Source organism: Alosa alosa, chromosome 14 (assembly GCF_017589495.1).
Source record: "Alosa alosa isolate M-15738 ecotype Scorff River chromosome 14, AALO_Geno_1.1, whole genome shotgun sequence".
NCBI lineage: Eukaryota > Metazoa > Chordata > Actinopteri > Clupeiformes > Clupeidae > Alosa > Alosa alosa.
In genome coordinates, this window is record NC_063202.1 from 10366471 (window position 1) to 10391903 (window position 25433).

The following is a 25433-nucleotide window of genomic DNA, read 5'->3' on the forward strand; positions in this document are numbered from 1 at the left end:
GCCCCAAGGCGGGCGCCCCTAGTGGCGGTGGCGGGGACTCTGAGGACTCTCTGGAGGGGGGAGCCAAGGGCAGCAGGAAGTCTGTGGAGGCCATCCTGGAGGAGAGCACAGAGAAGCTCAAGAACCTGTCCCTGCAGCAGCAGCAGCAGCAGGCCAGCAGTGGCAGCGGCAGCGGCAGCCAGAAGAGCTCTGACCACAGCGAGTTCGAGCACATCAGCTCCCTGGCCCAGGAGCCGGAGTCGCCGTCCACCTCGCAGCCGGTCACTGCTGCTACCGCCGCCACTACTGCCACCCTTCCCCAGGCTACCCAGCAGCCCCTGCAACCGCAGCAGGAGAGCCGGACGCTCGCCGGGGGCAGCGGGAGCGTCGGTGGTTCCGGTGCCGCTGCCGCTTCCACCTCCGACCCGGACAACCAATTCCCGCTGGAGGAGCGCTCGGACTCGGACGTGAACAACGACCGCAGCACGAGCTCAGTGGACAGCGACATCCTGAGCTCGAGCCACAGCAGCGACACGCTGTGCAACGCCGACAGCAGCGGCCCGCTACCGCTGGCCAACGGCCTGGACTCGCACAGCATCACCAGCAGCCGGCGCTCCAAGTCCCACGAGGGCAAGAAGGAGACGTGGGACACGGCCGAGGAGGACTCGGGCACCGACAGCGAGTACGACGAGAACGGCAAGAGCAAGAACGAGGCCCAGTACCTCTACTTCAGGGCTGAGCCCTACACGCAGGAGGAAGGCATGGGAGAAGGACAGAAATGTGAGTCCCTACGCTTCATCGTCCAGAACCGCAGCGGTCTGCCGTAGTGGGTAGAGAAAATCTGGCATAGATTTATTATAATCTTCAGTGTTTCCCACAGAATTGAATTCCATTTGTGGTGGTGGGTTTGCAGAATTAACTTGAATGCAACAATTTTTAACAAATTAGCACAGCGTGGTTATGATGCTAACCAGATTTAAGCACAATTTAGTACAACCTGGAACATTTTTTTAGCATGTCCTTTATAATGCTTGTGTCAGGGCTCTACACCTAACATTTTTTTCCAGGAGCACTTGTGCGCCCAAGTTAAAAATTTAGGAGCACAGACAAAAATTTGGGCGCACAGTCAGTTCTGTACTTAACTTACACATAATCTAACATTACACTGCAGCTAACAGTTAAACATGCCACTGCACCAATTGCAAAGATTAAGAATGACTGACAACATTTAGGCTACAGGAAACAGGATTTTAAAGATCAGTGCCTACTTTATTTTCAGTCTGTTCTATTTTCCTACATTTTGTTAATGTAAAATATTATAATACATTGTCATATTTGCATTTAGCCTGTATATCAAGTATCCTGCCAAATGTAGGCTAATTTATTTATTTGTGAATCCATCTGTAGCTTATCAAAATATGCCTATGGTGACCTATTTGACTGCATACTGAATAATAGCCTACTACTAAAACAGTCCATTTTCTCTTCCACAAAACCCAACATAGTCAAGGATATATCAAGGATATATATTTTTTTTTTATACTTTTATTTGAAATATCTGCATTGATGGGGGCAGTTAGGCAAACATTAGGCCTACGTTAGGCCTACTTTCGTTTTGCACTTCAGCTTGTATTCAGTGTAAACAAACAAGCATGCGTGGAAGCCTGGAGTTGTCCGTAGCGTTCTACCATAAAATGGGAGTATTACGGGAGGCTACTTTGTGCCTGCTCGCTACAGCTATATCAAAGATCCTTAATATACAACTTTATCAACCGTCTCTGGCTATATTTTGCATATTGCAGCCAATACGTCAACTGGGCTAAAAGGCATGTTAGGTTACCTTTCCTTCTCTCACTGCATTCTCAGAATCTCATCCTGTTCCTCCTATATCCGATGAATTCGGTGGATAGAAGAACTCATTTCTTCAATCTTTGCATCTTGACTGACTAGTCTAACTTTCCGTTTTTTCTGCGCACTCTTGGATTTGATAGAAGCGACTACTAGCGAGTCACAATGCGAAACTGCTAACGTTGATGGGAGGTGTAGTTTTTATGCTGCATTCACAACGTGATTCTATGGTTTGCACCAGTAATGTTTCTCGATATTGCGGTGTATTTTGTAGACAAACATTGACATGGTTAGAAGTCATTCACACCAGTGCTCCTAAATATTTTTTTGCACTTGCACGCCATCATTTTTACTCGCATGTGCGAGTGAAATGGGCACACTGTAGAGCCCTGGCTTGTGTCATTTTTATGTATTTGATAGCATTTTGAGGGTAGCAAGTATTTCATGTAATATTATGTAGTAAAGTTAAGTACGATTTCATGTGGAACGAAATGACTAGTCCTCACAATTCTGTTCCTTATTCTGGTCTTGCAGGTCTACTGGTCCACGTGGACAAGAGAATCACACTGGCAGCGTTCAAGCATAACCTGGAACCCTTTGTGGGCGTCGCGTCCACACAGTTCAAAGTGTTCCGCGTCTATGCCAACAACCAGGAGTTTGAGAGCGTCCGGCTAAATGAGACGCTGTCCTCTTTCTCAGACGACAACAAGGTCAGTCGTCCTTACACGTCGGCTCATGCAGTGCTAATTGGAGAAGGTCTGTATCTGATTCATGAAGCGTGTCTTTGTGCTCTTGCAGATAACCATTCGGCTAGGGAGGGCGCTGAAGAAAGGAGAGTACCGAGTGAAGGTTTATCAACTGCTCGTCAATGACCCAGAGGTAAACACTAAAGCACAAGTCCTGTGAACACACACGTGCACGCACACGCACGCACGCACGCACGCATGCATGCACACACACTCGCACCATTGGTTATGTGTCCTGGGCACACTGAGCTTTAATAGTTTGACAACGTGTTATTTCTGTCCCCTTCCCCCAGCCCTGTAAGTTCCTGGTGGACACAGTGTTTGCCAAAGGGATGACCGTGAGGCAGTCCAAAGAGGAGCTCCAGCCTCTGCTGAAGGACCAGTGCAAGCTGGATCTGAGCATCGACAGGTGAGTCACCCACCAACACCGCATGCCAACACAGAGGATGACATAGTGATTATCATGAACTTGTGTTTATGGGACTGCCACGTCGTTAGACCATAAAAATGATGAATTTTCATCAGTGTGGGAGTCAGAGTGTTAACCTTTTGGAAAGATGACTGTCTCGTGACTAAAGCGCTCTGAAGCCGCCACTGAATACTAATGACCTGTCTTCCTTTGTGGTCAGATTTCGTCTCAGGAAGAAGACCTGGAAAAACCCCGGGACGGTGTTTCTGGACTACCACGTCTACGAAGAAGACATTAATATTTCCAGCAACTGGGAGGTTTTCTTGGAGGTTCTCGATGGTAAAGGTCAAGTTTGAATATTCTGATGTGTAGAAAATAGTAGCCTCTTGTCTGGGTGGTTCACTGGTGTGGAAAGTACATGTAAATGTCTGAGCAATGCTGTCTCCTTTTAATGTATATGAGAAACAACACAAACCAATGTAGCTATTTAAAGGCGCAGAGATGGTGCAGTCTGTTTTGGGAGGTGCACTAACACTAACTGTGTTTGTGCTTCAGAGCTACTTAAAGGCAAGGAGTTGACCCAGTCAGGTTTTTTTTGTACTTTGTGGGCACACTTTACACCAGTGGTTCTGAGAGTGGCCTGTTTGTGCTTCAGAACCAGAGCGGATGAAGTCCATGTCCCAGCTGGCAGTGCTGACCCGACGCTGGAGGCCGTCCCAGATGAAGCTGGAGCCCTTCCAGGAGGTGGTGCTGGAGAGCAGCAGTGTGGAGGAACTCAAAGAAAAGGTGAATGGAGAACTGTGAAAACTGTGTGCGTGTTTTTAGATGAGGATCCAGACCACACATGTACAACATAATTCTAATGCTACTCATTCTAGAACTACGGTACATGTGTGTGTTGTGCTGTTCTAGGCTTAAGAGTTGACCACTAGAGGGAGCTAGTGAGCAGTGTACTAACAGTGATTTGCTTGGAAATTAAAGTATTGTGTGATAAATCATTAGAGTTTTGTTCCGTGGTTATTTTACAGCTCAGTGAACTGAGTGGGATTTCCCTTGAAAACCTGGAGTTTGCCAAGGTATGGTGGCCATTTTCTGCCGTTTTGTAAAATTCTGATCACACTGGTATTACTGGTTTCCCTCAGGCAGTATTTAATGCATATTTGTATGACTCTTCAGGGTCGAGGGACATTTCCTTGTGATATCTCTGTGTTGGAGATTCATCAGGATTTAGATTGGAACCCCAAAGTGTCCACCCTCAACGTCTGGCCTCTCTACATCTGTGATGATGGAGCTGTGGTCTTCTACAGGTAATCCCTCTGACTTTTTGCTGGCCAGCTGCGCATACCTCTGCACATCTGCCTCTCACTAGTCTCCCGAAGATCACAGACTCCTGTTTAAAGGCAACGCACCACAGACTCCTGTTTAAAGGCAACGCACCACATAAATACATAAATAAATACAGTGTTTACATATAATATTCATTTTCCCTGAGAATTTTTCTTGACTGTATTCAGTTTGTATTGGAGAAAGTGTGTTGTTGATTTCTATTTTCCTCAACTTGGCCTTTTTCCCTTTCTGCACCTTAAAGCTATTGAGCCAGTTTTTGGAATGTTCTTTTACCATTGTGTGAAGGTCAATGGCATTTCAATACGTTATTCTGCAGTTGTGAGAGGTGTGTGTGTGTGTGTGTGTGTATGTGTGGCAGTTGTGCGTAATCTCTCCCCCTCTCTCTCCCTCCCCCACCCCCCCCCTTCACCCTCTCCCTCCCTTCCTCCTCCTCCTCCTCCTCCTCTCCGGGCCCGTCTGCAGGGACAGTGCGGAGGAGCTGGTGGAGCTGTCGGAGGAGGAGCGCAGCGAGCTGATGAAGAAGGAGAGCAGCCGGCTGCTGAAGACGGGCCACCGTGTCAGCTACTCGCCCCGCAAAGAGAAGGCCCTGAAGATCTACCTGGACTGGCCGGGCCAAAAGACCCCCCCTGGGACTGAGGGCCCAGGCCGGGGCCATGCTTCCTCCTCGAAGCGTCGTCTCTCTCTCTTTCTTTCTTTCTCTCTCTCTCTTTCTTTCTTTCTTTCTCTCTCTCTCTTTCTTTCTTTTTCTCTCATTTCTTTCTTTCTTTCTTTTTTTTCTCTCTCTCTCTCTCTCTTTTTTAAATAAATAAAAGAAGAAAAAACTTTTATTTTTTGTTCCCGCTGGCCTGCCTGCCGCTGCGTAGCGCCCCCCCAGCCCGCGTCCCTGCGTGGGTCCCGCGTTGAATCAACGTACCTAGTGCTGTTGGGCTGACGGCCCTGCACCCCGAACTGCAAAGGGGGAGGGGGGTCGGGGTATAGCGTGGCTCTGATAACTATTGTGCACTATAGTTTATTGTACTGTAAAGTTTAAAGGGATGTGCAAAAGCTATTTCATTTGTGAATCAAAAAGAAAAGAAGAAAAACAAACAAACACAAAAATCCAATTCCATTCAGACAAATCAGACCCATCAGGTTCAGAGGGAGGTGCACAAGAGGAACAGAGAGGCTCATAAAGAGATTATCTCATTCTCTCTCTCTTTCTCTCTCTCTCTCTTTACCCCGTCTCTCTCGATCTGATCCTCCTCTTCACTCTCCCTTTTTATTCTCGACATTGATTTTGTCTGTCCACTACTTTCATTCTTTTCTTTTCTTTTTGCTCCCTCATGCCTTTTTTTCTCTGATATATCTCTCATTTATATATATCTATATATATATATATATATATATATATATATATATATATATATATATATATATATATATATATATATATATATATATATCTCTCTCTATATATCTATATCTCTGTTTGATGTCTGTCTGTCTGTCTGTCTGTCTGTCTCATGGGGAGTGTTTTGATGGGAGCCCTCCCTGTTCATATGTGCACTTTTTTGTTTTCTCATTGGAGCATCTCCAAAGTGACTATTGGAAATCTTCATCCACCTATGCCCCTGTGAAGCCACAGTCTAGTCTTCTTCCATTTCAATGTCTTCTGCAGACTCCAATCATAGTTTGATGCTGACGTGTAAAATTGTTGATTGATCGAATCATTTTCTTTTTTTGTTTTATCATTCAACTATAAAAGCGATAGTCAGTGAACTGCTTTCCTCTCACCCGCCCTACCCTTCATGGCTGTTGAGGTTTGCTGTTTCTCTGTACATTTGATTGTCTTTTTTTTTTCTCTCCTCTTGTTTGACCTCCCTTCATATGTGGGAGGTGCTGTGTCCCTCCAACGCCCGGCAGAACTGTGCCACCTCCTCAGGCTTCCTGAGCTTCAGATTGGAATGCTTCTCTGACTGAACGGAACAATATGTCCTCCCTGAGGGGGTGCTGCTCGATACTGGTACATATTAGTCTGCCTAGCCTCCAGGGATAGACACACAAACCAAGTAGAGAGCACCATTTACCTTTTTTCTTTTTTTTTGCCTTTTTTAAAAAAAAAAAATGTAAATTATTCTCACCCCAGACTTAATGATGATGTTAGGTCTTGTGAGTGACCTCTGGCACACATTTTAATTTTTTTGGTTTGTATTTAACCTTTTGTTCGTTTAGATTATGATGTTTTTTTTTTTTTTTCTTTTCTTTTTATTTGTGCACGATGTGAGCGGAGCCTTGGTTGGGGTGTGAGTGGGTTGGGGTGGGGGGTACTTGAGTGAGTTGTGCAGGTAACCAGAGCTTGAGGGGTTTAACTGGGCTGACCGCTGCTGCTGCTTGATGTAGACTGAAAAGCAGACTGAGTGGGTCGCGTACACACACACACACACACACACTTAAACATACACACAGACAGACACACACACACACACATCCCCAAGCCTGGTACCGCATCACCACAGAACCAGGGCAAATACACCAGGCTCCTTGTGCCGCCACAAGCTGTTCACAGTAGACATGCCAATACAGAAATAAAGAGATAATAAATTTCCCATTTTTGTTTTGTTTACTTTGTTCATTTGTCACCTTTATAGCTTGTGCTGTCATAGGTCTGCGCTTTTTAGGAATTCAGCTGCATCTTTCCATTGCCATTTTCATTTTGCGTGCCACCTTCGATCTTAAGCAATACTAGATCAAGTCCCTGAAGGTGGAATGTGTCTCTGAGGTCAACATTTGAAGTTCTCACAATAACAATGTAATTGTAAAGGTATGATGAAGACAGGGTATGTGTCTAGTTTCTTCTTCTTAGTCACTGTGTTAAAAGGAACACAACACCTGTTTAACACAAAGAAACTGTTCAGAAACTGCATGGCAATACTGAAAAAACGCTCAGTTTCAGACTTTTGATCATACCTTTAGAGTTACAGGCTTTTTAGAGACTTCTGTTTCACAACAAAAAGTACTTGCGCACCTTTGAAGTCCCTTTACGCTGGAATGGCTTTTCATTGCTTACAGTTTTTTTATTTATTCATGCAACAAAATCAAACCAGGGGAACACGGATAGTAACTCTTTATTGTCTTTAGCTTAACTGTGACTGAGGTACAGTGAGACTTTGGTCTTTGGGAAACCAACTGAAAACTGATTACCAGTCCAAGAGCATAAATGTTAATGATGATATTTGCCATTTTAATTTAAGCAAGTTACCTTATATTTACAATAAATAAATACATCTTGCTAGTACTACATGGTATTCTGATAAATATGATTACACAATGTGTAGCTGTCAGGCATCTTGTTAAGGCTCCTGGTTGAGTATGTTGAAATGAACTCATTATTAATAACAGCGTACATATACTGGCCAAAACACCTACAGCGTTAGTTAAATGGTTAGCCCACTGCAGTAGAAAGGTCTGGACTTATGTGGCGTGATGGTGTTATGTGTTGAGCCTTGGGTTAGAGCTGGGTTATGTTCTTGGGTTAGCTGGGTTATGTTCCATTTGAGTGGGCTCTGTTTAACTACTGAAGACTGATGCTGGAATGGTGATAGGATGCCCTTGTTGTTTTAAACGCTAACCTACCAAGAGCCCACCACTGGATTGTCTACATGTGCGTCTGCTTGCTCCTCCATGTTGGGCTGTGGACTTTCAGATGATGTAGTCAATCTCAGAGTAGAGGGTGTCAGTCAGCTCCTCCTCGCTGGAGTTCTGGGGTTGTAGGCACATGGAGCCCCGCCTGGCAGAGAGACAACACATACATTCATGAGGGAATATACCACACACCTGCTACATGAGGGAATATACCACAAACCTGCTACATCAGGGAATATACCACAAACCTGCTACGTGCGCAAGGTCAGTATATCCCGGACAGCCTTTCTGGGTCACTACACTGGCTCAGAGACAGCAGATTGCCATAAACTGAAGATAGATACTTTGAAAGCTTGAATATGCTTTAATAAAATGGGTAACGAAGAACAGATACTAAACTTAATTTACATATTCACTTGGCCATGATTTATCACAGCTATCAAGACTACCAGTTCACTTATGACATTCACTAATTATCCCTGTCAGTCAAGCGGTTCCCTTTAATGACAGCGTCAGGGCCCTCCTACCCCATGTGTTGGCACTGAAGCTCCCCAGCACAGGGGCAGTGCTCCCTTGGACCCTCCCCTTCCATGTCCCAGGACAGGAGCTCCATCAGGTGATTGGTGGAGCTGTAACAGCGCTCGCGCTCAATTGGCTTGGAGTTGCACACAGGGAAGAGCAGGGCTGTTGAAGGGCAGGAGGAGCAGAAAAAAAAAAACTGGCTTCAGAATGGACTTTTCTCTTGAGAGAGGACCTCCATGGTCGTGTTTGGTTCAAATTTGAGAGTTCACAAGACCACATTTAATATTCTCTCAATATTGTCTCAAAAGGCAATTAAACAGTGGTCTTTTAATGTTCAAACCAAAGTCGAATAAAAGCAGGGTGAAATAAATTCAAAGCAAATGTTGGATGTTAAACAGTGACTTTCAAATAGCAGATGGTAGACATTTGAGATGAAATCCACATGCAGACAGACTATCTCCACTGGATACATTTCACTGTTTGTGTATGAAGAATCACATTCCAGGTTTTGGCAGGATAGGAGAGAGAGGGAGAGACTCTCACCTTTATGGAAAGCACAGCACAGGTCTGGGTTGCAGGGTTTTGGCAGGATAGGAGAGGGAGAGAGAGAGAGAGAGAGAGACTCACCTTTATGGAAAGCACAGCACAGGTCTGGGTTGCAGGGTTTTGGCAGGATAGGAGAGAGGGAGAGAGAGAGAGAGAGAGACTCACCTTTATGGAAAGCACAGCACAGGTCTGGGTTGCAGGGTTTTGGCAGGATAGGAGAGAGGGGGAGAGAGAGAGAGAGAGAGAGAGACTCACCTATGGAAAGCACAGCACAGGTCTGGGTTGCAGGGTTTTGGCTTAGGAGAGGGAGAGAGAGAGAGAGAGAGAGAGAGAGAGACTCACCTTTATGGAAAGCACAGCACAGGTCTGGGTTGCAGGGTTTTGGCAGGATAGGAGAGGGAGAGGGGAGAGAGAGAGAGAGAGACTCACCTTTATGGAAAGCACAGCACAGGTCTGGGTTGCAGTCGCTCTGGTGTTGGCAGATGCTCCCTCTTTCCCCTTTAGTGGCATTTTGAGAGCACTGGCCCCAGATGCACAGGTTCCCCGAGCAGCATTCCTCATCCTTACTACACGACTGCCCACCACATGGACACAAAATGCCAACAGTGAACATTTAATGAGCATTACATTAGGCTGACACACACACACCATGTTAATGCCATAAAAACAGTTTACTTTTCATGGCGTGTATCCTGTATATTTCCACTCTGAGAAAAATGACTTAATGGCCGTCTTCAGCTTCATGACACAGTGTGTTTGTGAGAAACCTGGAGTGCTTACAGACTTGGTCAACCTCATGCATTCTTAATATGTCAGGCAAACACACACACTCATATGCCACCGCCAGTATTTCCAGTGTACTCTGACTGTCATGTTGTGCCCACGCCACCCTCGCTCACGGTGCTGCAGGGGCTAGAAAATCTGCTGAAACACGGCTCCACTCCTCTCTCTTTCCCGTTCTCTCATCTGGATCCTCTTCAGTGAGTCAGGAGAAACACCGGAGTGCTCATATTTAGCCAGTCTTGCACTCTGACGTTCAAGTCAGAGGAGGAAAGCACAGACTGCTCATATCTGATTACACTTACACTTGTGGCTACACTGCAATGCAGGCACAATGCAGTCAGAGTTGCATCATATCGTCACAATGCTGGGTAGCCAAGGCCCTTTGGGCTATGTGTCTGTTTCTAGTAACAGCCTCTGCAGCGATGGGAAAGCCCTCTCTACACCCTTACTGCTATGACCAGTATTATTGTGTAGTGCATTTCAAAAGGATTATAGTAACATTACCATTCCGTAAATGCCATGTAAGCTCTTGCACATCTATTAAATGCTAGTTATGCTCCTTGAAAGGCATTTCATCTTTTGCTGATTTGTTAATGGGAAATCATATTGCACATAGTTATGCAGGCTGGTAAAATAACACTGCATTGCCCCATATAGTTTGGAATATTCTGTTTTGGATGATGTCCGGAACCCCTCCTTAATAGGTTGCCTACTTTTTAGCACCAGCGTGAAGACTGCAGTGCTTCATTACTATGGCCATTAATTGCCTTACCCTGTCCACTTCCTTGCAGGGTAGGCACTGGGAGTGGTGAGGCTCATAGAGGCAGTAGGTGCCCTTCTCACAGTCCTCCTCGATGATACACTCCTGCGGGAGAGAGAGGGGAGGGGTGAGGACGCTCTCAGGGCATTTCAGACATGGAGAAGGTCAGTCGATGTTTGCATCAGGATCCAGTATCCTGTCCGAATGCAAAGATTCTAGACCATCCTTTCTGAAAGATGCGATGCAATCTACGTTGTGACTGCCAAGGAAACAACATTTTTGTTCACAAATAGATGTTATATAATTGATATAGTGCTGAGCTTAAACCATTCATATGCAGATAGTACGCCTGTCTTGAGCTGTTGCGCTGTAGACTGGAGTGTTTTATGCTATCTGTGCGCCCTCTCAGCATTCCACAGCCATTATGTGTTTCCCATTAGCTATCTGCTATCTTTTTGGCTGACCCGACCTGTGATGCTTGGCTTTTGAATTGAGAGCTATGATCACATACTGACCCTAGCTGTGGTTTTGTAATAAGAAACATCTGCACAGTCTAAAGCTGAGTGCATTACGCACAGCTTTATACCATAAGCTAATTCAACACAATGCTGAAATTATAAATCATAAATCAATATATATAAAACATATTGCATAGCAGAAGCTTATAGAGGTGTCATGTATGGCCCACAGAAGAGCATATAGGCCTCTCAAGCAGTCTGGGACTCCAAACTTGCCCCTTGTGTGTGCAGAGCTGTTATATGATCTCAGCAATATTTAGCTGAACCATTAGTGACCCTGCAAACACTGGCCTGAACTTAAATCTGAGACAAGAGGGCTATATATCCAAAAACATGTTTAAGAAAATATGCAGTTTCCCCTTTTTGTCGTTTTACTTCATAAATATTCCTGGATCAGGACAGAAGAGGAAACCTCCCCACATCGAAATCAGCGCCAAAAAGAACTTCAGAGCTGTCACTGTTTAACATCAATGAAACCACGGAGTTACAGGCACTGCTGACCTATGCACTGCTGACCTACAGTATACTTGCTTCACTCAAACATTCAAACACATTGTTTACCAGTACATTTTCATCGACAACGCCATACATTTCCCAACACTCCAACATAGTTTTCATTACTCTGAATGACGTTCCTCTGGGCACTATCTGCGTCTGCCAGCCGTCCTCAGTACTTCAGTGCCTTGCCTCAAGCACTGAATGTAAATCCTATGTGAGCAGTCAGCAGCCTCATCAGTGTGCTGTCAAGACAGACACATGCCCTGAAGGACAGGGTGGTGGCATGAAGACCTCTCAGGACTAACTCACGTCTGTATGAGAGAGAATTAGCTGTCTTTCTAAGAGTACTGTATGTTCTGTGTTTGTGTGACCGTGCAGATGAGGAGAACATAATGGAACACAGATAATGTTCCATTCCGTTCTGTTCCGTGGTGGAGCACAGTCACCATCTCAGAGGTACCTCCATAGCATATCAAGAGGACAACACTAGGGTTGTTTACGAATCCTTTTGGTGGTGGAGGATGACTTCCCGAAAACATGTTTCTAGCTCAGTCTATAGGCAGAGGAGAAAAGAGTACACCAAGAAGGACTCACATGATTAATATCATTTTCTTTGCTTGTCTGGATCGCACTTCTGGGAAAGTGGGTCTCTACAGTTGCATTATCAGTCACCTGAGTGAGCAAACAGATTCAATCCGGAACACATTACAGACACACATAAAAAACTAACCAATGATCAAGGGCTAGAGAGAATTATATTTATCTATATGAAATTGTAATACCACAACTGCTTTACGTCTTTATTTTAGAAAACCTGATACATTCTTTGCCGCGGAAGGAATACATATATCATTAGATTACGTTAAGTTATGGTAATGTCTGCTGTACAGTTGTAAGACATAACAACATTTCCTTTGAATACTGGACCAAGTAAATTGTTAGCCTATAGTAACCCATAACAGAGTTCCACAGAGGAAGCGGATGTGAGGTGAGGGCCTACCTTCTCAGCCTGCTTGAGGAGGTGATTGGACTGATTTGCGGGCACACTCTCTGAGATATTTTCATGATGGTAATCCTGTGGATATGAGCTGGACTTCGCACTCTCGTTGTCTATCTAAATGACAGATTAACCTTATAAAAACAATGCAACATCCTCCCTTCACCTAGGCTATACATAATAACATAATTTACATACAAGATAGATGATACCTATCTTCAGTCATGCATCCACCCCCATTATTGCAGAATGTAGGCCTACTATGCCTGATAACATTAGCTATAGTTATAGTTATGCATTGCAATGATTATTGGCAATGAACCTGTGCTATCTTACAGAGAAAAGCGCCTGTCAATGCCCATCTGTCTAAAAAAAAAAGAAAGAAATACCAACCTGGTGCATCGCGTCTTCCAATTTGTGCTGCGTATCTTCCATCAGTTCCTCCACCTCCTTAAACATATCATTTAAGGTTGCGTGACCTTGGGATACATTTGCCTGGAGTGTGCAGTTAACGTCCGAATCCACGGTTGTTGGCATATCTGGTAGAATGCCATTTCCGACAGACAGACACAGGCTGAGAACGAAGAAGAGCATCATCTCGTCGCAGTGTTAAGCTACTCTGTCCGCTGAATGAGGCTGTTCTCGGAAGTCCACAGCCTCCGTATGCGCTGTGCAATGGATCTAAGCAGAGCAGCACTGTCATGCTGTCATGTGGCACCGCGAAGGAAGCCAGCTGTGCCACTCTTGGCAAGATGCCAAGACAGGACAGGGAGGACAGCGATGAAACAGCAAGAATAATTGGAAGGTCTTTTTGCTGGCAACGTTTCTCTTACAGACAACGTAATAATAAAAAAATAGACTAGAACTAAAACTTTGTAGGAAGCAAATGCTGTTAAAATGTAATAACATTGAAACTTTTCAGTTACCTTCATAGCCTTCATAGCTTTCATAGCCATATGCAAATGATGCCAGCCAGAGGACGGTGGGCAGCCTGGGCAGGAATCCTGCGCTCCACACTAGGCTACTAATGTGATGTTGGTTTCATTAAACGTATCAATTCTACAAAAACTTTTTTGTGGTGGCCTGTTTCTCGGAAAAAATGCTGGTTGTAAGATCAATCCTGTCTCTTCAATAAATGCTTTATAACCATTTCAAGTTTAATGGGGAGAGAAACAGGCCACCAATAAAGAGAGTTTTTGTTGTAGTTTGCATCCGAGAGTTTAAGGATGGCAACTTCGTGTCTTCTGAAGTGGGACATCGGCTACCACTCATGATCCGAGCACGCCATCGCGTGGCAGGCCGGTGATAGTGATTTAATGAGTTTATTGATGTCTCTGTCTTTATGTGTTTTGGTATGATATGATGGTCAATAGGCTTTGGACATTTTAATCGGCGCAGAGAGTGCTTTGCCCACCTGGGTAAACCAGGTGCATATTATTGGACTGCAAATGCAGAGCTAATAACCTCATTCATTGAACTACCTTTAATTTCTCATCAACTCAATACAACAGGAAAATAGAAGACATTCATTTTTTTTTTGGTGAGGTGGGCTCTGCTGTAGAATGTAGGCTACTGTTGGATGTTTGAACTAATCTTGCCATCGTCACACTATAACAAGGTGACCGCAGAGTGGCGCTGTTTACATAAAACGATCATTTTAACCCCACACAAAGACCCTAGATAAAGTTAGATATGATGCAGCTTATATGAGTTCCTCCTATTTATAGTTTTAGTGCGTATTAACTTCTCCATTTAACATTCATCTTGCGGCACAGGATATCAAGCTGACTTAAAGTTGACTGCAATAGTATCCTACATAAACAAACTGTCATAATGTCACCCTTGACCAAAGGTCGAATGCCTATTGGTAGCTCAAACACGACCCTGGCATATTGTTAGAAACCTGTTGTTGATATGACGATGTCGATCACCTGCCGTTTCCACTGAAAGTATGCTGGCCAGAAGGTAGAGAGCAGTATACTATCATTGTTCTCATTGCTGGAACAACCTGGACATGTCAACTGTAATCCAGGTCAGTTTTAACACAAGTGGAGAGAGCTGTTTACCTACAGTAGGTCTACCCCCTAAATGTATTGGCTATAGGCCATATAGGCTGGAAGCTGCGTTAAAAGGCTTATATTGATAGGCTACACAGCAAGTTGTTCAAAGCATAGTTCTCACATAGCCCACCTTGAGGGAAAAGTTTGAAGGCGAGCGTCAACAATTAATAGCCTATAATGAATTATTATAGCCTACCCTAACTGTTAAGCTAATAGTGAAACATTCCCTTTTCGAGCTACCTTAAATAATTCATCACCTGTCATTCTCGACAGTAAAATTATAGCCCACTGTAAAAAAAAAAAAAAGAATTTGGAAGTCTTCTCGTCTTGCAGTTGACGAGGCTGACTAGGCTACATGCACTGCGGTATTCACGTGACCGACCGTTTTTAAAAAATCAGTGCAGTGATATGCAGAGCAGCTGCAGATATTTTTATGCCCCAGTGCACATTTTCGTATTACTGCATCCATGTGCCACCTAGGCTTAGGCACTCTTTCCAGTGAAGTTAGGCAACTTCTACCCGCACGCCATTGGAATTCACAGGATTAGGCTATTCTTGAAGAATTGGAGCACAGTTTTTAAATAAATAATAATCGTTGATCGGCCTATTTATTTTGATTTAAAATATCAACTGTGATAACAATACACAGGACGTTTGCGTCGCTGTCAAAGACTCAGTCGGCGTACTTCTCATTGGAAGATGCGTTTTTGAGCACCGCCTTCAAAAACAAGCCAGAGGTTCAATGTTGAGCTCCCTCCGAAACATGCCTTCACACGACTGACAGACGGATCTGACTGTTACTGGTAGGATACAGTGTCCACCTGAAGTAGCTGGCTCCTTTACTCTTGTTTACTACAGGTATTCTGCAACCAACTAGGAGTGAAGGTGCCGCGTAACTCATATCAGGCTACCTGGCAAATTGAAAGACGACAGAGGAATATGAAGTAAGTAGTATAAACCACTGCTTGTATCCGCTATCAGTATAGACTGCGCTTTGGTCGCATGTGACAGGCGTTCACTTATTATTTTTGAAGGACCAAGATTCTATTTTGTTACCAACCATGCGGTTTCATTGGACTTCTCTAAACCCAAGTAACCATTCAATTATTCACGAACAGTGTTAAATGTTTCCAGCCCCGTACAAAATGTAACACGTTATTCCTCCGAATTGTTGTTTTTTGCATGTTATAGACGACAGTTCTAAACTCGGGAAGGTATAGCCTGTTGTCTGCTGTAAAATATGTTTGAATTCGACAAATTATTCATAATTAAGCCTCTGGTTTTAACTCTTATGATATGTTCAACAGCCCTGTTGGCCATGTGAAATTGTCTAGTTATTTAGCCTATCTTGTCCGTCCGTTTCTGCTTATGAATATGAGTTGGAACAGATTTCACCTTGTTCGCAGCAGTTGGGGTAGGCTAGTTGTATGATTGACACTGACTTTCCTTTTCAGTGGTCTTGAAGGATAAAAGCACTCTTTCAAATTTAATTATGTTAAATTATGTTAATTTCAGTGCCAGTGCACTCTAAAATGATCACTGCTAAAATAGAAGTCTCATTACATTTGTTTCATTAAATATTTACACTCTGTTGAAAACAATGGTAGCCTACTGCATTTTAATCAGCGAAATAGATCATTTTTATTAATACTTTATACTTCATCCTCAATACATCATAATTTTATAGAACATTGGCATAATTTTGAGGGAACATTCATTTATTTAGAATTACTGACCCATACAGTAAAACCTAATACTGCAAAAACTACAATTACAAAAGTAGTGTGGAACTACAGAAGTAGTGTGTTTGACGTCCCTCATAAATGACAAAGGAAGCCTTTAGAATGTGTAGATCCTCTTTCATCTCGATGTCCAGCCTCTCCCTAAACTGTGTGTTGTAAAAGTCAGAGTTTCACAACTTCTCTCGCGTCAATGGTGGGTAGTAGAGGGCAAGTGAAAAGAACAGAATGAGATGTCATCATTTTGTATGACTGTATGTATTGACTGTTGGATATCTGTTCCAATTACGAAAAGCTAAGCTGTTGTGTTGTGTAACTGGGCAGAGAAGGACAGGGAAACATCAACACAAATGGATACAGACACAGATAGATGAGTTATCGCTTTAGCAGCACGAGTAAGATAACTCTGACTTTGACTGCTCCCCTCTGGAGTCAATAGCTTGTGCAACACTAACCCAACTGATTATCCCCTGTGTGTGACAGTGTGGACTAAAATACTGTGAACTGGCTGACTTTCTGTAGTGACCTATAATAGATGTGTGCTCCTACTGTAGAGCTACAGTCAGACATGATCAGAGCAGTGTTTACTGTCGGACTTGTAGGACCAGTGCCTGTGTCGCTAGAGAATGTGGAGAATTTCAGATCTGTGAATTGAATGTATGGCTCCTGGCAGAGCTGTCTTGATTTGTGCTCCTGTGCCGGCGTGTGTATTCCAGTTTGCCTGAGGCGTCTGGGGTGATTTGTCTTTGCGAGGGTGACCGCGTGAGGGGAGCTGACAGAAAGAATGCTGCACACGAGCAGGTTTGTGATTCAGAGAGACAGCCACGCAAACAGACCAATCCGCCCCCACCCACCCACCAACCACTTCTTTTGAATGAACAATCATTTCCTGTGCATCCCACAATGGCTCAATGCCTTCTGCAGGTCCCTAGACAATTTTAAGTCTGTTTGTATTGCAGGGAGATCTCAGAGATCTTGTATGAGGAGATGCTAAGGAGAATATGTGTCTGGCTTGGCTGTCTGGATGTGTACATTGAAACAACACATTCCTTGAGTGCAGTTAAGGGTTTCAGACCCACAGGATTTCGATAAGTGTTGCATGCTTTTTATGTTCATTGGAAAACCACCCTTTTTTTTCTTGTCTCGTTGGAATTTCCTCAGGAATTCTCTGCGTTTTTGGCCTCTTACGCTGTCATATTGCATAATTCTGAAGCTTTGTGGCAAAAAACACACACATTTGGTTGCCATGTTCCCGAAAGTGATACTTCCAGATGAAGTATTCTTCACTTTAACTGTTTAGAAGGTAATATGCCTTTGTCCTCTTAAAAATGATGCACTGTGTTTACATTCCTACAAAACAACTTAACCTGTTTATGAGAAATGACGTAAGGCGTGTACCTAAAAAAAAGCAGCCGGGGAAAAGCAGCCGCTTTTATGACATCATCAAGTTAACTCCCACCATATTTGGTCTGGTCATTTGACAAAAACGCATGTCCTTCAGCAAGGATACTATTTGGTTCAGAACTTTCGAACGTTGTGGGATGTAGAAACCATAACAGATGAGGAACTGACATTTAGTCCTCAGTGTTCATAATTATTTAAAACTGTTTGCTGAGTTGCCGAGGTCTGAACAAAGCTGAACTGATTATCTCAGTGGAAATTCTTAAAGGTGGCAACAGGAGAGAGACAAAAAAAAATCGTATGGCTCATTAGGGTCTACAAACAAGACCATAAAAGAGCTAATTTGGGAATTCTCAGAGGACTCTCGTAGAAAAGTTTAGTTCGGGTCCAAATCAACAAAAATGAGTGAAAACACAGCTACTGATCTCAGCAGCTAAGTCAGTAATTAGTGGTTGGAGAAAGCTTGACTTAAACTCAGCATTGAAGGGGGAAAATACAGTGTTTTCCATCCAGAGCAGTCCGACCAGAGCAGGTTTGTCTAATTTTAAAACCAGGCACATGAGCTAACCACTCAGAAATCAAAGCAGTCTCTTCCAACGAGTTCAGTGCCACCCAGACGTCCCAATAAAGAAACCAGATGAACTTTTAAGTCAACGCTGCTTTCATTGTATCTAAGGCAACGAGGTTGAGCATTAATTATGTACAGTCCCCTCTCTCCTTGCGAACACTTTCCTCGACCAGGTCGCTAAACTTTCTATTTCCTCCCTGAGCAGGCATGTTTCCCTCTCTGAGCCAAGCAAAGACGGACCCACATTTCCGTTCCCTCGATGTTAGTAATTGGGACAGGAAAGAGGAAGAGTGACTAGCATGCAGGACTTGTACAGGATTGGGACAAAAATGCAGGACAAGGCTTGGACAATGCAATGACTAGCATATTCATATGCTGAAATAAACCCTTGGAAGATTTAGCCAGCCTTGATACAGATTCAGAGACCCAAAACATTCATGTGTATTATTAAAATGATATATTCCTCAAATTCTTGTTTTTTTGCCAGCAGAGATTTAGAGAAGACGTGAAAGTTTAATTTCCCTGTCAAGGAAGTAAGCCCTCCTTTTCCATGACTCATGCTATATGGTTGAAGCCATGTAGAGCCGGTACCAGTCAGAGACATATGTGTTGCCTTTATGACTCAGGAGATCACATGGCCTAGAGAGAGCAGATGTCTTCAGGGTCACTTGCTTCCTTCCTTAAGCACAAGACCTGCCTGTCACCCCTGAAAGCTATTTCTCCTGTTCTGCGCTCTATATCCAGAGGGGGTACAAACGCACTAGTGGACCCAGATAAAGCACATGAGCACATGGAGGAATATTTCACACGCACTGACAGAATTACATGGCAGTTAACTCGGTGGTGCTGGTGGTTTTCCACTGGAGCATTTACTCCTTAGTGTGAACATCATCGTGCCATACTACTTTGAAATTTTTTTTAGTGGCCATGATGGCATCTGTCAAACCTTTCATAAGTAAGCTGTAGGTTATGCTCTCTCCCTCCCCTCTCTCCCCCCCTCTCTCTCCCCTTTCTCTCTCTCTCTCTCTCTCTCTCTCTCTCTCTCTCTCTCTCTTCCCTCTCTCTCTCCCTCTCTCTCTCTCTTTCTTTCTTTCTCTCTCTCTCTCCCCTCTCTCTCCTCTCTCTCTCCCTCTCTCAAGTGTCTGTAAGTGTTTTCAGAGAGCAGGGGACAGGTGGTACGCACACTGCGTTGGGTCAGACCAGTGCTGAGACAGTGCACAGCTGCTGCACGTCTCTGGGTCTTGCTTCTGTGTGAATTAATGACTTTCTCCTTGCTAGACGGACAGACCGGCTAGCTCTGGCCAGATAACAGCATTATTTTCATTCTTCTCCAAGAGAATCTTCCTTTGTTTTGGCACAACTGCTACAAAGACGAGGCCTGCAGTTTTTTTGTGTGTGTGTGTGTGTGTCTGGATGACCAGCTTTATGAGATCTTGAAGAATAGTTTTCTGGTCTGGTGCAAGGGAGTCAACCCATGAGAAGCACCGGGAAACATTGTTCTCTCATCCAGACCCTCTGCTCTCAGACACATGGCCTGCTTATCACAGTGTGCAAACTGGGTTCCTTCCTGATTCGGGCCATGGCATAATTAACATGCTGTGTGTAACTCCCAGATCTCCTGCAACTTCCTCCTTGGGTGACATCAGCTTCCTCTTGTTTTTTTCTGACAGCCAGAGAGGCTCTTCATGAACAGCCCATGAAGCTTCCCCAACTTGACTTGTTTGCGTTCTATCCTTGCATAGTTCTGTAGAAGGACAATGTGTTTACTGTATAGCTGTAAACCACAATCCACAGTGTAACCTGACCCCCCCTCCCCCAGAGAGCGAATATGTTGGCGTGCCGCATACTGTATCTGGTGGTGACATGGGGCAGGAGTGGGAGTGGAGTGGTCAAGGGAATATCACTTCATTAAATCTGCCTCATTACCATATGCCTGTGCACTGAAATCAAAAGGGTGTGTTCTCTGATTAGCCAAGGCTCTAAACCTCTGAAACGTTCACTGCATGACTGGCTCTTTATGTTGGCCGAAAAACCTGTGCTGGCATCCAGCCTGAAGCGAAGAGTAGTGGTCAGACTGTTTCAGTGGTGGTTTTCTGTATTTTCTTTGTGCTTTCTGTTTTAATGGACTGCTCTCAAGCATGGCAGCAGTGATCTCATAAGAAGTCTCCTTGGTGTTAAATTGCCAGTCGAAACAGGTGCATATTTCACATCCTTGGAATTCTTGCCCAGTAATGCTTGACTACAGGATGGGGCAACTAAAAATTCCATTGTTCTCTCACTTTTTGAGGGATGTCGAGGAGTAGATGTTTTCTTTTTATTACTTCCAATACATCACAGTTTTGTTAGATCTAAATGCTGATTACTTATTATTAAAGGATTACATTTATACACGTATTCAGACGTTTGGGAATTTACTAGGTCAGAGTTGATAACGTCATGAACAAAGGCTGTTACAGTATACAGAGATGTGGCTTAAATTGAAATGAGGACATTTGTGTACTGTGAGATTTTTGTGTGTATTTGTGTGTGTATTTGCATGTGCTCATGTGTGTGACGCGAAAAGGCAAAAGAGAGAGAGAGAGAGAGAAAGAAAAGAAAAGAAAGGCTGGAGAGAATGCGTATGTGTGCGCATGATGTCGCGATGTGCGTATGCGCGTCGCGTGATGCGCGTGCGCGTGTGTCGCGTGTATGCGCGTGTGTGTGCGTATGTGTGCGATGTGTGTGTATGATATCGTGCGCGCGAGCGTGCGCATGTGTGCGCTTTCGCGATGCGCATCGTCGCGTATTGTTTTAGTGAGGCTCTGTGGGCTAGTGCTGCCTCACCACTGGCTTTCCATTCTCTCAGCTGGTGAAGTCATGGTATTTAACTGGGCACAATGCAGCCTCAGCTCAAAGGCCAAGCCGTTTGGACAGCCTGAGCTACCTTTTCATTAGGCCCCATGGCGTTTGCAGGCAGTGGGATCTAATTATTTTCTCAAACCATCTATTTAGACCAGAATTCAAACCCAATGTTTTGTGAGACAGATATTAATACTCTATGCCTCTATTTAGACTTAGCACAGCATATGTATTGCTGAGAGAGTTGAGGCTTTGAACGATATGAAGTAGAAATAACCACATATTTAAGTTGCTTCCTGGCGTTTGGGTCCGGGCTCTCTATCTACTTGTTAGTGGTCAACCGACTGCATGTTTTCTGTACTTTTACTGAGGTTAGAACTTTTACTGCTAAACTTAATGCCTAAATCGGCAGGACTTGGCTTCACGTTTGTTTGAAAACTATTATCGTTCCTCTCTCTCTCTCTCTCTCTCTGCCTCATATATGACACAAAGGTGTTGAGGGAGACCATCTGTCGTATGCTGTCGTATGAACAGAGAAGTTTAATTTAGTGGGCATTACGTGTGGGCATGTGTGCCTGCCAGGTGGCCAAGTGCACACCATCTAATTGATGTGTCAAAGAAAAATTTAACAGAAAAATGAACATTCGTTTTTATGGCATTTCCCTCCTCGCTCTTAATAGCGTTCCCTCTATTCCCACAGCTCATTCCCATAATTCCCACTATTCCTGAACCAGTGTCCTTGTTATATTTCCTGGAAGTGTAATTAGGTTTCTTGTTTTTTTTCTAGAATGGGAGTTACTGCTCTTAATATTCTCTTTCTGATTAAACCATCCTTATGCCATGCCACACCACACGAAACATTGTGCAGTATGGAGATAAAGTGCCAAACTGCAGTTTAGAGAGGCTGAGTGCTTTTGAGTGACACTCTTCATACTAAGAGTATGCCAAAGCCTCCCACCCCCACCCCCTCTTTCAGTAGAATATAGAATAGCTGGAAGGGGGCCTGCCTGTGCTCTGGCTGCGGTTGTACTGCTATGTGTGTGTGTGTGTGTGTGTGTGGCGTCTGGGTTGTGGAATGCTGGCTGGGTGTTTGCAGGGCTGGGCTGGGCCCTCTCTGCTGCGGGTAGTCCTCCATTCAGCGCCCGCACGACAGGAGCTGACACATCCTCTACGAGGGGCCGCCGGTGCCACAGGGACGGCGACGACTGAAAACACACGCTCTGGACTTTCCACTGTGCATCTGCCCCATGTGCTGTTGCTGCTGCTTTTGCCCTCTACACCCCCAGCTGCCGATCTGTTTACCCTTTCAAAACATGACCCGCATTAGATATGGTGGACGCTATGACATCAGTTGAAATGTCTTCATGCCAGGACAGATTTAGCACCTGTGACAGTGAAAAGGGAAGCTATGGTGGATTGCAGAAGTCATAGAGGCCAGGATTCAAGCATTTGTTTTGTTTTTGCTCATTTTGCTCAGCTCATTCCTTCTTATTGAGAACACCCCTCTACACCTGTGGTAGATTAGTAAACAAGGGCTTGTGTTATACAGGGGCTTGTTTCACTTGACCTGTTTGCATACAGACAGCTGATAAATGATAAGCAGGGCCGTCAAGAGACCATAAAACTGTGGGGGGGTTCCACTGATTATGTGTCGGCCATTCTCCAGCCCTGTGTGTGCTGCGCTTCACTTGAATACAATGTCTAGGGCAATGTTTCCAATCAGTGCGTAATGCATTACTCACAGAGAGGTTTCTGACTTCTAAAGAGAGGACTTTCTACATCTGCCGGCAGGAGTGCTGACGCACTGCTATTTTGCCTTGATATTGAAATTTGCGCGGCCTGATCATGTTTCAGTGGTGATTTTAAAGATACTGCAGTCTTAAGGCAGGTTACACGCCTGTCAGTGCTTGTTCACCAGGGAGCTCTAAAGAGCTGCAGAGGTAATTGGCATCCAGTAAGGAGAGCCAGAGAAGTGGTGTCATTCAGTTTGTTGGGCTTTGGAGACCATAATCACATGAAGATTTGAAGATGGCAAAATCTTTTGCAATTTGTCTTAAACTTAATTTACTAAACTTAAACTAAAGACACACTTAACTTTATGTTAACCTAACACGCACACACTGTATATTTATCCAGTATGTATCCAATCAGTGGAGCCTTTTATCTTAAAGCTATAGGCTTTGGCAGTTTAGTGGAGTGAAGGCAAAGTGTGGCTGCGAGGGCTTGCATACTGAGGTGTCCCATATGCCTGAAAAAATGCACCTCTGCCTGTCTCCTGTTCCGTTCTGTTCTGTACTACAGAGCCAAAGCCACAAGACAAGCAAAACACTTTTTTTCTGCCTGCTCGGCAAAAATGAGCTCAGCTCACTCTCCTGCGAAATTGGCTGCTACGCTCACCAAAGTGTGAATGAGTTATAGAAAAAAGGGATGAGCAAAGCGCTCTGGTTTTTATTTAACGGTCTGCATAGCATTTTTGGGGGTATTTGAGGAATAAAGTGGATTTAAAAAATAAATGTAGCTGTTCAGTGCAGTTGGCCTCAGTAAAATGAAAATACTGACTGTAGTCTGCCTTAAGCCTAGCTCATACACAGCCAAAGAAGGACCATGGTAATCCACAGAGATGGAGTTTACTGGGAAGACGGTATGGAACATGTTATGTCATGTTATTATCTGAGCTCTATGTTTGGACTCACTGACACGGTTCCTTTTCATCAAACCAAACCAATGACATATCACAGATGACTCAATCTTACGTCATGTTTGATTGCCTTAGGGTGATACTCTTCAGCACCATTTACACAAAACAGTCATCACCGGGCATGTGCTCAGTGTTTTGAGTTAAGCAACTCCCTTTTGTCCTGTTCCATCTCACCCCATGCTATTGCTATTGCAGGCCAGTGCTAGTGATTTAGTTCAGGCCATCCTTAAAAATATTTTCGCTTTGTCGTAACCGACCGAATTCTGTCAATTTAGAACCGACCCAAATATTTATTTTTTCCCCTTTTAGTCCTAATCGACTTTCCGCTTTGTAAACTTATGCTAATACCGACCGATTGTTTTTTTACTCTAAACAACCAATACAAATGCAATAAAATAATATTTATTTTAGTAGGCCCAAGTATTGTGAATATAAATTGCCTACATGCAAACGTGGCTCACTTAAAAAAAACACCTGTGGCGCCATCTCTACACCATTGGTTTTACGATGTCACACTATGGCCTAGGCTTCGCTTCATTCACACAAACTGATAACGCTGTTACGGTTCTGGAAGAACTGTGGCCAGATCTTTTCTCATCCCTTCTCCCCTAGTCTAGCGGTGACCGTGGTCGGAGTATTGAAATTGGTTGTGGTCTATTCAGCATTTCTCAAAATATGGGTCCGCAAACATGGAGACTGCTGGTCCGCTGGAGTCGGGAGTGAAATTAGGCCCGTGCTTCATCTGATAATTTGCTGCGAAGTTGATTAAGAAACCGCTGATCGACGAAAAAAAAAGAAAACAAACGCTTCTGCTATCGATGTCATTAAACATGGAGCCCTACAATTAAGTGATGGTATGAGCATTCATTCAATGTGCGCCTGCGCCGAGAAACTGAAACTAATCGATAACGTTGGTATCAAAGTCCGCTTCAACCTGTTGGAAGGCTATTTATTTATTTAACGAAACTTAATAGAACGACGTTGTTTTTGGAACTTCCTTAGAAACAGAGCAGAGACTGTAAAATACACTGTATAGCATTGAGTATTGTATAGTCAAATTTCAATATAACGTGGCCAAGAGCTATTGTAGCCTTCTTTCATGCATATGTAGATGAGCCCTATGACCCAAAAAGTCTGCCATGACTGGGCCTCAGGTCAAAGAAGTTTGAGAAAGGCTGGTCTATATAACCTGCATCAGAATGAGTGCAGTGGTGCTTGAAGGCACGGGTTGAAGACCCAGTCAGTTACGCCACAATATGCACATTTGTGTAAATTCATTCCTACGTAATCACCATGACCAAAATTGAACTTTTTTTTTTTTACTTTGAATCTTGAAAAAAAAAATATTGACCTACCTACCGACCCATTTTTAATTGTTTTTGGCTGTTACTGCAAACAAAAATATTTTTAAGGATGGCCTCAGTCATCTGCTTTGACATAGCAAGCTAACAGGCCTTTTTCATCTCTCCCCTCACTGCCAGCATTACTGTATGTAAAGCCATCTGTTCAGAATGCTGTGGTCCTTAATGCCCGCAATGTTCCTTAATGCCCGCAA

The 25433-nt window shown here is 44.0% G+C and overlaps 3 protein-coding genes across 17 annotated transcripts in view; 2 read left to right on the top strand and 1 right to left on the bottom strand.

Annotated features, from left to right (window-relative positions):
* usp47 (ubiquitin specific peptidase 47) overlaps positions 1-6288 on the top strand; it is a 22725-nt gene extending 16437 nt beyond the window's left edge. Inside the window, exons 21-30 of the mRNA XM_048263686.1 lie at positions 1-759; positions 2362-2537; positions 2626-2706; positions 2867-2982; positions 3203-3321; positions 3638-3768; positions 4011-4058; positions 4159-4289; positions 4792-4973; positions 6251-6288. The exon at positions 1-759 is cut by the window's left edge and continues 151 nt beyond it. Of these exons, the coding sequence (XP_048119643.1) occupies positions 1-759; positions 2362-2537; positions 2626-2706; positions 2867-2982; positions 3203-3321; positions 3638-3768; positions 4011-4058; positions 4159-4289; positions 4792-4973; positions 6251-6288 (1781 nt within the window). The remainder of the gene's footprint in view (positions 760-2361; positions 2538-2625; positions 2707-2866; positions 2983-3202; positions 3322-3637; positions 3769-4010; positions 4059-4158; positions 4290-4791; positions 4974-6250) is intronic.
* A 1129-nt stretch (positions 6289-7417) lies between these two features.
* On the bottom strand, positions 7418-13291 carry dkk3a (dickkopf WNT signaling pathway inhibitor 3a). The gene is made up of 7 exons (XM_048262644.1): positions 12968-13291; positions 12578-12691; positions 12172-12249; positions 10574-10666; positions 9448-9592; positions 8478-8634; positions 7418-8095 (listed from the first exon to the last, which is right to left on the bottom strand). The coding sequence occupies exons 1-7, from the start codon at positions 13169-13171 to the stop codon at positions 8008-8010; spliced, it is 879 nt and encodes a 292-aa protein (XP_048118601.1). The 5' UTR covers positions 13172-13291; the 3' UTR covers positions 7418-8007.
* A 1867-nt stretch (positions 13292-15158) lies between these two features.
* The window catches only part of mical2a (microtubule associated monooxygenase, calponin and LIM domain containing 2a), a 39367-nt gene continuing 29092 nt past the window's right edge, over positions 15159-25433 (top strand). For 3 of the 15 annotated variants that reach the window (XR_007195596.1, XM_048262219.1, XM_048262220.1), the window contains exon 1: positions 15159-15578. The gene's annotated coding sequence lies outside the window, so the exon portion shown is untranslated. Of the gene's footprint in view, positions 15579-17089; positions 17175-25433 lie in introns of all 15 variants that reach the window. The other 12 variants (XM_048262215.1, XM_048262213.1, XM_048262216.1 and 9 more) reach the window with 6 other exon arrangements.

Bases quoted from the DNA above. Each gene is read 5' to 3' on its own strand.
- dkk3a (XM_048262644.1), bottom strand. From the start codon at position 13,171: ATGATGCTCTTCTTCGTTCTCAGCCTGTGTCTGTCTGTCGGAAATGGC. The intron at 10,667-12,171 runs GTGAGTCCTTCT...TCTCTCCCGCAG, and splicing joins AAGAAAATGATATTAATCAT to GAGTGTATCATCGAGGAGGA. The intron at 8,096-8,477 runs GTAGGAGGGCCC...TCTCTCTGCCAG, and splicing joins CTTCAGTGCCAACACATGGG to GCGGGGCTCCATGTGCCTAC.